The sequence below is a fragment of the Pelobates fuscus genome, chromosome 10 (genome assembly GCF_036172605.1).
Source record: "Pelobates fuscus isolate aPelFus1 chromosome 10, aPelFus1.pri, whole genome shotgun sequence".
NCBI classification, from domain to species: Eukaryota; Metazoa; Chordata; class Amphibia; order Anura; family Pelobatidae; genus Pelobates; species Pelobates fuscus.
This window is the reverse complement of record NC_086326.1, coordinates 19,056,464-19,068,643: the sequence shown is the minus strand read 5'-3', so window position 1 is coordinate 19,068,643 and position 12,180 is coordinate 19,056,464. Positions and strand designations below refer to the sequence as shown.

General features: G+C 38.1%; 1 protein-coding gene across 1 annotated transcript in view; it reads right to left on the bottom strand.

Moving 5' to 3' along the window:
- Positions 1–2,092: 2,092 nt before the first annotated feature.
- Positions 2,093–12,180, bottom strand: part of LOXL4 (lysyl oxidase like 4) — a 51,544-nt gene continuing 41,456 nt past the window's right edge. Inside the window, exons 12-15 of the mRNA XM_063435009.1 lie at positions 7,656–7,771; positions 7,383–7,519; positions 5,341–5,452; positions 2,093–2,337 (exon numbers count right to left, since the gene is read on the bottom strand). Coding sequence (XP_063291079.1) covers positions 2,267–2,337; positions 5,341–5,452; positions 7,383–7,519; positions 7,656–7,771 — 436 coding nt within the window. The 3' untranslated portion in view covers positions 2,093–2,266. The remainder of the gene's footprint in view (positions 2,338–5,340; positions 5,453–7,382; positions 7,520–7,655; positions 7,772–12,180) is intronic.

The window sequence follows — 12,180 nt, the reverse complement described above, 5'->3', positions numbered from 1 at the left end:
ATTTAACATATCTGCTACATAGGCTTGAGAGGAAAAATGGGATAGTTCACCAAAGCCCAATTAAAATGGTTTAATCCTTAAAAACTAGAACAGTCACACTAAATGTCCCAGAACGTACGGCTGCCACAATTTTAGCAATCACAATCAGCTGGTGCTTAGTATTATAAGACATGTGTAGAACTATGGTAGTGCCAAATAACTTTTAACGTACGGTATAATGTAAACAAAACACTTAATACTTATGATTATGCATGCTTCCCATGAAAACCACAATGAATGGTACATTTGAGAAATTGTTACAGTACATGACACTGTTTCATTATTTTTCAGTTAATATAAATATTGATAATTCCCTTTTAGACCTATAAACATCCATACCTTGTCTACAGGTATAAAAATAAATATGTGTAAACATAAATCAAATTGTAAAGTGGATCCATCACCTATCATTTTTTTGACTCTTTAAATTTACTGTCAGAAACCACCTATAATTATATCTTTAAAAACTAATGTTCTCGCTTTGGCTCAATATTTTTTCTGTAAATTCTGCCTCCTACCTTCTTGTACATGTGGCAAATGCAAAATATGTTTACTAAACTGCCCTCCGTTAAACTCTGTTACATTTTGTCTTAAAGTCAAAGAACATATCAGCTGTAAACCAAAGGCGTGGGTTATTTTAAGAGAGATCATTTTGCAAGCGAGAGCAAATCATTTAGGAGGCCTGTACTAATAATGTGCAAAAATTTTAAATTTTGTGTTTAGCACTCGTAGCAATTAATAAAATGCCACATTTTTAGTAAACTGTGCACATATATTCACAGCTTCAACCCACTAGAACGCACTGGCTGGTCCCTGGTTAAAATAAAATATAAAGTATTTTTTATAACACAACATTCCATGTGTGTGATATTTTTCCATGCGCAGTGTTACAGTTCTAGTGTCTGTATCAATTATGATGGTCAAAACAAAAACATTTTAAAAATAAGATTTTAGTTTTTTGTTCGTTTTTGCTATGATTGCTTTGTCACAATTATGTTCTAGAATTAACCCCTTAAACCAAATATGACAACATGGTATCACAATCGTGCACCTGTATACCCAATGCCATAATGGAATGTTCCACTTATTTAGCTGTGGCTGTTCCATGCACCACTACAGTAAGTAATTGAGTGGGTCATACCATTTTGAAATAGGATCCATAAAAAAAACAGATTGTTATGATGGCGTTCACCGCCATTGGTCCTTAATGGGTTAAATTAGAATAAATCTATGTTTGTATTAATATAGCTAATTGTGGTGAAATTAAATGGTGACAAAACTTTCCACTCATTTATATTTGCTGTAAAGCTACATTGACACATCATGCCTACCTGTCAAATATCCCCCTCCCCCCCAAGCAAGATATGTAAATTAATACAAACCACACTTCCCATATTAGAATGTAGTATTGCTAAACGAACCTATTGACATGATGATGTAATTTGTGTTCATTTGCATTTTTCTGGAAGTGTTAATTCATAATGTGTGAATGTTGCACAGAATTATCTTTCAGCAGGGGCTTACGTTTGGCTACATAATGTAAGTCATGTACTAAAAAGGTATTTTAGCTTCTAAGTAAAATTGGGCTTTTGAAAAAATTGTTTTGATATATATATTAGTGAATATTATATATATTAGAATATTTTATGCGCTGTGGACCCCAGGCAAAGTATGTAAATTAACTTCTGCAACGCTAGCTTTAGTGCCTACAATGCAGACGAATGGCAGAGGTAAGGATATTTCCCTCCCCTACTTGATTAACCACAGAAAACAGTCCTATAGGGAACCAGGAATATTCAGTTCTCTGTAAGCGGACGTTCCACTTTAACAAATATTTTAAACTATATAGATTTGTCATTTTGTGCTCTGCTGGCCAACGCATTAAGCCTCTTAGCATTTTATGGATGGATTGTGCTAGATGGTTTTGTATTCAGGATCATGGGGTCTTGTCCAATGCTTAAATTAGATGTCATTTAAACAGGTTCTTTTGTTTTACGTTTAGGTTATCGTGATCCTGAAAGAGTTTACATTTGGCCAAGATCGCACTGAGAATTTTCCAACGGGGCAGATTCCGAACCTTGGTAAATAAAGGACCCAATATTGGCAAATAGCAAGGCCATGACCAAAAATGGCAGGACTGTCCGAGATAACACAATTATTACAAAAACTTTTTTTTTTGTGTGTGGTTTGTAGCTTTTGTCTTATCTTTTCCATCCCAGGAAATGATCTATACAATATTACTGGCGAGTCTTTGCTGATTCTCAAAGTTTTCTTCTAAATCTGCGCTGTATGCATCGCCTGGCAAAAGAGAGAACATAAATTATTCAACATGGACTTAACTGCTTGATGATGCTGAAAATACGGTAATTATTTAAAGTTAAAATTAAAATACAAAGAACATTGTCTTATGCCTTTGGCATCATCCATACTTTTCTTCTTTTCCCTCTGGCTTCGCTGGTAATTCTTCCACGAAAAGGCCTTTGGATAAGATGTATTTGTACCTAAACAATGTTTCTTGCATATTTTCATCTCATGTAATGTTATGAATAAATGTTTGTAAACTGCTAACAAATAAGAGAGTGAGAGGTAAAAGGTTAAGATTAAGATTTGTGGAAACTTAAAGGGATTCCCATCTGTTGTTGTGATCTCTATCCACCCCACTTTGCTTGTAAAAAGTTAAAACTTAATATTAGTTTATTTACCTCATTTCCAGTGCCGAAAAGCTTTGCCTCCGTCTCTATCAGACCTCCTGCCATGCATTCCTAACCCTATAGGGTTAAAACCACCATCTAGCCCCCCTGGGCCCCTCATGCCTCCATAAATATAGCAAAATCTTACTGTATTCAAGTCAGATGCTGTAACTCTGCATGCTGTTAGACTCAGAAAAAACAAACAGTCTGCTGATATCATCAGAAGTGATAGCCTGATCCAATCACAGTGCTTCCCCATAGGATTGGCAGAGACTGACAAGGAGGCAGATCAGGGGCAGAGCCAGCATGATTCAAACACAGCCCTGGCCAATCAGCATCTCCTCATTGAGATGAATTGAATCAATGAATCTCTATGAGGAAAGTTCAGTGTCTGCATGCAGAGGGAGGAGATACTGAATGTTTGGCTGCATTTTAGGCAGCCATGACCCAGGAAGGATCTCTAACAGCCATCTGAGGAGTGGCCAGTGAAGTTATCACTAGTCTGTAATATAAACACTGCATTTTCTCTGAAAAGACAGTGTTTACAACAAAAAGCCTGACGGTAATGATTCTACTCACCAGAACAAATTCAATAAGCTGTAGTTGTTCTGGTGATTATAGTGTCCCTTTAAACAGTTTTTTTATGTATATCTGTGTGTGTGTGTGTATCTGTTTCTATGTGTATCTGTGTATTTATCTGTCTGTATATCTGTGTGTCTGTGCATTTATCTGTGTGTATCTGTATGAGTGTCATCCTGTGCATCTGAATTTGTCACTGTATGTCTGTCTGTATATGTGGTATTGTGTCTATGCATTTATGTGTTGCTTATATGTATGTGTGGGTCTGTATGTTTGTCATCCTGCCCCACTCACATTAACGCCCACAATCCTGTCACACCTGCCTCGCATTGCTCTGCCATTTATCCAATCACATTAACCCCTACAATTCTGTCATACACCCCCCCCCCCCACCATGCCACATTCCCTCCTCCAACCAGGCCATACAACATTGTCAAACTAACCCCCATAATCCTGTAACACTTAACTCCTCCAACCATGTTACAATCACTTCCCCCCACCCTCTCACACTCACCGAACAACCCTGCCTTATTCATCCCTCCGGCCATGTCACAATAACCTTCCCACCTTTTTACCCACCCTGTCTCTCTCTCTCTCTCTCTCTCTCTCTCTCTCTCTCTCGCACACGCACACGCGCACACACACGCACGCACGCACACGCACGCACAGTCATGAAACATAGTGGGAGGGCAGGATCCAAGGGGCCCAAGCAAATGCTTGCCCAGAGTCCAATCAATTAAAGACTGCCTTGCACCAATCAATTCATTGAGATGAAGTTGTCTGGGTGCCTATGGTGGTCCTTTAGAGGGGCACTCTATGCACCATAACCACTACAGTTCTGTATAGCGTTTATGATAGATCATCTAAGTGCACAGATCCTCCAGTTTGTGTCACAATATTAGGGAAATGGTTTGAATGAAATACTGGGACTCCTATTCTGCCACCAGTTAATTTGCCTTGATAATATGGAATTATTAAATGTCAATACCATCCAATCTTAATGCCAGTGTTAGGCTGAACGTGCTAAGGAGGGGGCAGCCCAGCACACTCACCTTATAGATGCTGTCCTCAGTGGGTGGAATTTTAGAGAAATGTAGAAACATACATTGGCAATACATACATCATCAACTATACAGTTACATACAATGCAAATACATCACAGGGAAAAACTATAATCCCACACCCTTGTACAATAACTTGTATGGGATTTGTATACACACTATGCAGTGTTGCCATAAAAAGTGCCAATATTAGCTGAGACATTGAAACCTGGGTTCATTTTATTTCAGAACATGCATATTTTAATAAGGGTAGCCCTGAGTGTCTCTTTAATGCATGTGTACTAGCCATCAAGAAACCATTATTGCTGTTCATTATTAGGGCAGGTTTCCTGAGACTCCTAACGAACAGACAGATCCTCATTGTTAATGGGAGATTTAGTCTATGGCAAGGTTTCTATTTACAATAAGAACAATAGGGATGTGGAATTCTCTGCCTGGAGAGGTGGTTTTATCAGAGTCTGTACAGATGTTTAAACAGCAACTGGATGAATACTTGCAAAAACATAATATAAAGGGATATTTATTATTATTATTATTATTATTATTATTATTATTAGTAGTGTGGGTAATAGCTTTAGATCCAAGGAGATATCGGACTGCCATTCTGGGATCAAGAAGGATTTTTTTTTTGCTGTTTGTTGCAAAATTGGAAGCGCTTCAAACAGTTTTTTTTGCTTCTTTTGGATTAACAGCAAAAACACGTTAGGAAGGCTGAACTTGATGGACGCATGTCTCTTTACAGTCTTTGTAACTATATGTAACAAGTTATTCCAATTTGGCTATATTGGCAAACAATGTTAATTATTATTAATAGATTAGTGAGTAAACAAGCAGTGTCATGGTTAATGGGCAGGCACACTTAGAAATATCTTCTAAATAACATGTTTTCTAGATTTCCGCTCCCATAAAATGATCTCTTAGTCGGATTAATAAACCTAGGAACTCTAATGTAAAGAAACGGTGGTAATTACTTGTGTGACAATTATGTAGCCAGACCCGATGACCGTCATATTTACATCGACATCTCATCATGTTGTTTCGAAAATCTGATTCCGCAACTTCATACTTTGGGTTTATAATCACCTTGTAAAAAAAATTAAAAAAATAAAAAGCAGGAAAAAAAAAAATTTATATATATATATATAAACTCTAATTATATCATTTTAATTAGTGGAAATTATTTTCAGAATGGTCCAATTAACTTCTAAATACTAGACCCATGCACAAGGTCAACATCAGTGTTCCGATAATGTGTTAGTTATACATCAAACTGCCAGAAGGTCAGTTGTAACTAGTGACCTTCTGTGTAATGACTATAGATTTATAAAGAAAGATGGCCTGGCAAAGTAGGTGCTAGTAAAATGAGGTTTTAGTCTTACTCATTTAACCTAAATTAAAACTGAAAGGGACACTGTAGGCACCCAGACCACTTTATCTCAATGAATGGTCTGGGTGTCATATCCTTTCATTTTAAAAGTGACACTATGGTCACCAGAACAACAGTGTAAGGTTGTGGTTCTGGTGTATACTGCCTGTTACTGCAGGTTTTTTTTTTCAGAGAAAATGCAGTTAACATTACTGCCTAGTAACACCTCTAGTGGCAGTCAGTCAGAAAGCCACTAGAGGTGCTTCCTGGGTCATGTGCATCAATAAAGGTTCTCAATACAGATGCATTGATTCAGTGCATTGCTGTGAGGAGATGCTGATTGTCCCAGTGTAGCATTTTGTGATAGCCTCCCAATGCTTTCCTATGGGAAAGCATCGGATTGGCTGAGATCATCAAGTCTGATTATTTCAGCCAAGGGGAGCGGAATGTTGGCTGGGCCAGTTGCGAGGAGACTCATGCAGCAATGGAAAAAGGTAAGTAAACGCACCTTTAACTATTTTGACAGGGGTGCTGGTAATCTAAACGGTTATTCGAAAACTATAGTGTCAGGAATACACGTTTGTATTCTTCACGCTATAGTGTTCCTTTAACATTGCAATTCACAACATTACCATTCTGCATGAACGGCCGTGTTTACATTGCATGGTTTAAATGCCTCTGTCACTGTTACAGCCATTAGAGGCGCTTCTGAAGAAGTCGCTGAATTAAAGGGACACTATAGGCACCCATATCACAGTTTATTAAAGTGGTCTGGGTGCAGTGTTCTTATTGTTCCAGAGAAACTGCAATGTTTACATTGTAGCACTGAGTCTGCCTCCAGTGGCTGTTTACCTTTTGGTCCGTTATCTGACACTGGACATCCTCACACTCTGCATGAGGACATCCAGCGTCTGCTGTTTCCCCATAGGAAAGCATAGATTCAACGCGTTCCTATGAGGCTAGCCTAATTTGCGTGCGGCACGTGCGCATTAGCGCCCCCTTGTCAGTAATGTTGGAGGAGGCGGAGCCATTTCCCTTAGCACTGGGACCAGGTAAGAATATAAAGGGTTTTTAACCATTTACCACCACGGAGGGTGAGGCATAACGAGATATAGTGCCAGGAATACATCATTGTATTGCTGTCACTATAGTATACTTTAAAACTTGGCTATTTCAATCCGATGGTCTCAACGAGTCCATCTGATTGTGCAGTGTGGCCTTTTGCCGTTAATGTACACTAGTCTTCCAGTGCTTTCCTACGAGAAAGGATTGGATGAGCTGAGATCCTAATTTAATTTAATTTAATTTAATTTAATTTAATTTAGTTCCTTTAACACTCATTGCATTCAAAAAAATCTCGATGTCATCCTGAAAATTTTGGACCCTGTCTATTTTTTGTTGGAGTACAGCTTTAAATGGCTCTGTCATCAGAAAATGTCCTCACAGTGTATGTATAGCATTATAACAGCTACTTACATTTTATGCTGATATTTTAGCAAAATCTGTTCAGTAGTTTATTTTTTATTTTTTTAAAACAATCCGTAAATAACTTATAGCTATCCCGGAATTTCTTGTGGCAAAGGTTGCCTTCAGCAACTCTGTGTGCGGAACACAATAAGTATTACATTGGCAAAGAGTATTCGTTACCTGGAAAATGTAGTCTCCGGGCTTCACATCTGTAATATCCACCCATTGGCAGTCAATATCGTGACGATATGTATCCCAGCACCCTACGGTTATTCCTTGTTCTCCAAAATTTGCACACTCATAGCGTTTCTGTATTCCTACATGTAAATAGGATGTCAAGACAGTTTGTGTTTTATTTCTTTCTGTTACAGTTAAAGCCTAGAATTTGCATTCAAAGGCAATGAACACTCTCGGACAGTTTTACTAATATATGTGAGAGGTGTAGAGATGTACCTTTGCCACAGCTTGTGTCTTCCAAGCAGAAACTGGCCTTGTGCCCTTCTGCGACCTTGGTACCATTATGTGTCAATAGGTCATAGTGGGTAAAAACTTCAATGCTGTGGTAGTGTCTAGAATATGAGGAAATGGAGAAAACAAATGATAAATTCTATTTAGTTTAATGGACACGCAGGGATTTAATTACCAAACTGAATGCATGCAAATGGTATTAAAGGGTTACTCGAAGAACCATGATCACTTTAGTGGTTTGAAGTGTTGATGGTGCCTGGCGTTTTGACGCGCTGCACAGCCCAGAAAGGGTGTCATTAGGAACAAGAGTTCCGAATGGGCCAATGTCTGTTTAGTGCATATTTCTATGCAGAAATTTGCATTCATTGCCTGAGAGCGGTTACTTGATGATCTCAGGTCAATGAATGGCCACTGACATCAGCATCTGGCTTACTTAGCTTTGCAGAAGCTGGATGCATGTCACAAGCCATAGAGGACCATTGGCGCCTTGTGAGGACCCCCAGGTATGAGAGGAAACCATTGCAAAGCAGTTTGGTCCATTACTGGAAAATGGGTCCACGACTCTCCTGGCATTATAATCATTACAGCGGGTTACTGTTTAAAGGCTACTATTATGTCAAACATTGGGAGATCAACCTTACCTTTCACCAAAGTTACCACGATGCTTTGCTAACATTAAGGTTGGCAAATCATCATAGGGTCTTATTTTAGTTGAAGGATCACCTTTTAAACACCCCTAAATATAATTTATAGTGGGAATGTAGACTGCAAAAACATTTAAATACATTTATTAAGAGATTTGAAAGCAATGAACCGGTCAACAGAAAAATATAGAGATTTATTTTTCAACATTATCAGGGAGTATTACTTTATTGAGGGTAGTGGATGCATGGAATAGCCTTCCACCTGAAGTGGTAGAGGTTAACACAGTAAAGTAGTTTAAGCATGTGTGGGATAGGCATAAGGCTATCGTAACTATAAGATAAGGCCAGGGACTAATGAAAGTATTTAGAAAATTGGGCAGACTAGATGGGCCGAATGGTTCTTATCTGCCGTCACATTCTATGTTTCTGTCCAATCACAGATTTTCAATGCAGCTCAATACAGTCTTTGCAAGGCAGGTGCTCTGAGCAATTGCTGTCTGTTGAGTTTAGCTCCATTGAGCTAACCAAACCAGGAAGTAACAGGACTTGTTGTCTGGTTCACAGCCAGGGGCGTAACAAGGTAATTTATAAAAAGTGCTAATTTCTATTGAAATCTGATTTTTATTTTTGTAAAGTGAAAAAAATAAAAGGACACTCTTCACGCATAAAGCACTTCAGCTAAACTGCTTTAGGTGTGTTGAGATGCAGGAGTAAGTCGCAAGCCAGTCAGCCAAACCTATGACTGCTCAGAGATACTCAGAGTGCTAATAATCTTGTATTCTCATCAATGCATGGATGATTATTTTAAAACCATTTTACCAGGAAGGTTATATTCAGATTTCTTTCTTTCAATAATAATCTGATTCATGGAATTGCCAAAGTCATTACTAGTAAGGGGACAACAATTCTTCAGGGTCTATCAGAAAATATAGGACATTGCGTATAGATTGTATTCACTCGTACACCGATATAAATGTAACAGGTTACAGTAAACAGAGTTGTAACTATAAGCACAGACTGGGATCTTGGTATAATTGCAGCTCTTTGCTCAAACACCCAGAATTGCACAATAATTACTGGGTGGTGCTCAGATTTAAAATGATTCAAATACACACACTATTTGCCATATTTAAACTGTGAGCAACAGTCAAGAACTAGTGTACAGTTAGACGTTTCACCCCGTCAGTTGTTTCTCATATTTAATTTTTTATCACATTATTATAATAAAAAAAAATTAATCTCTGGCTGGCAGACATAAGGCCTTTTGAATCCCAAGATCCCATGGTGATCTCGACTAGTTATTAGTTTGCCCCCCCCTCTCCCCCCCCCCCCCCCCCCCCCCCTCATTCTTCACACAGGGATGGTTAATGAGTCTAAGTAAATGAATGGTTCTGGGGCCCCTTGTCTAGCCTGCTAGGCTAGTTGACCACCTAAGGAGGCTTTTTTGAGGTTATTCACTAAGCTCTTACTACATGTTACCTTATCTGAGTTCCTTCTTTATAAAATGAGATAACAGGCTGATTTTCCATTTAATTTCAATGTTTCCAATACTTTCTTTTTTTTTTTACCATTAAGTATACGGTTAGTCTGTACAAGGAAGAATTGGTACATCATGTAAATGTATCTACAAGGACACGACAATTAATTGCATCTTTAGATTCTATTATAACGGCAAAATTCAAGGTCTTTATTGCAGAAAATGAGGAAGATAACATTAGTAAAAAATTCCCTTCCCTGACATTTTTTCCTTAGCTTCAATTATTTAAGAATTCCTTAAAACGGCCACTTAGTTTATAAATGTAATAAACAAACATGTTACTGTCTTTCTCCCATGTCAATTCCTCAATGTCATCACTAATACCAGCTTCTTCTCTTCCTCTATGCAAGTTATAGACACACGTATTTAGGTTGGATCACCATAGAATTTTTTCCAGGTAAAACATCAGTGGTTTCTACCCACATTCAGTGTTCAGGCTGTGTGCGTCAGTTACCCATCTTCACCCAGACGTGTGAGATTCCCTGGATCCTGCCACAATATTCAGCAGCTTTCCACAAGTCATGGAATCATTTACTGACAACCCACCATCATGGTAAGTGAATGTCTTACACTTTGATTTAATATCCATTATATATGTTTATTGTGCCCCTTTGGTTTAAGGTTCAGTGGCTCCATGTCTGTGTTATGGAGGGGAGTGCTTGTTGCACTGGGATTTTGGAATTTCTGCCTGCTACGCTAAAACTCTAATTGCCAACAGGAATTCAGGTTTAGATTATCAATCACATATGTGTTGATGTATTGACACCATGAAATGTGTAAGTCTCACTGAGAATTGTTTACTTCATTCTGATTGATCATTAACCCCTTAAGGACACAACTTCTGGAATAAAAGGGAATCATGACAAAATATTTCCGTCATGTGTCCTTAAGGGGTTAACCAGCTTTTAGCCGAAATGTTTTGGTCTGCAATTTCTTGCCAGCTGCAGAGTGCCATTTGTAAGAGAATACAATGAAAAATCTAATTTATTTAAAGGAGCACTCTAAGGTTTGCACATGTGCGCTAAAAATGCTAAATTGCAGCCTGGAATCTTTCTTAAACTTTTACTTACAGAGCAAAATTCCAAACTGAATATTTTATCTTTTTACCCCCCTCCTTCGCCCCCATTATGGACTCAATCTGTAACTTCTTTTCAATAATCCACAGGAGACTGCGAATGTCCCTTCAAGCCCTGGCTACTGACTTCCTTCAAAAATATTAATAAGGTTATGCATGGAAGATTCAACACAGTCCATATACTGGCAAGGACCACTGAATGGGCACTTGGCGTCCTGATGGCTCTCTAAGATTGATTGGTACCTACCATACATCCCGAACCAGGTCTGTTGGAGCGTCTATAACATTATTCTACCTGAATTGAATATACTGGACCCAGAAGAGCGACTTTGTTCATAGTACCGAATTCAGGCCTTGATTTAATTATTTTAGCAAAGCGTTTTAAATGATCACTGTCTCTTAGCAAACCGTATTACAATATTTATTTACAGAAGTCTCCATTAAAGTCTATGGGAATTTTTGTACATAAATAATTTGAAAGGTTTTCGAACGGATTGTGATTTGAAAAGATTATTCAAAAGAATTAAATCAGGACCTAAATGTTTAATGTTTCACCTGCCCAAAACCAACATACCTACCTTTTTAACCTCATTGTGCCGGTTTGATTTGATTTGTAATATTTACATTAAAGGGACACTATAGTCACCTGAACTTAATGAAGCAGTTTTGGTGTATAGAACATGCCCCTGCAGCCTCACTGCTCAATCCTCTGCCATTTAGGAGTTAAATCCCTTTGTTTATGAACCCTAGTCACACCTCCCTGCATGTGACTTGCACAGCCTTCCATAAACACTTCCTGTAAGGAGAGCCCTAGTTAGGCTTTCTTTATTGCAAGTTCTGTTTAATTAAGATTTTCTTATCCCCGTCTATGTTAATAGCTTGCTAGACCCTGCAAGAGCCTCCTGTATGTGATTAAAGTTCAATTTAGAGATTGAGATACAATTATTTAAGGTAAATTACATCTGTTTGAAAGTGAAACTAGTTTGTTTGTTTTTTCCATGCAGGCTCTGTCAATCATAGCCAGGGGAGGTGTGGCTAGGGCTGCATAAACAGAAACAAAGTGCTTTAACTCCTAAATGACAGTGAATTGAGCAGTGAAATTGCAGGGGAATGATCTATACACTAAAACTGCTTTATTTAGCTAAAGTAATTTAGGGGACTATAGTGTTCCTTTAATAAAAAAAAGTTATTAGTTTGTGATGTAGGTTTAGTTTCCCTTCAGAAAATTGTAAAATGTAAATTGAAATTTCTCAG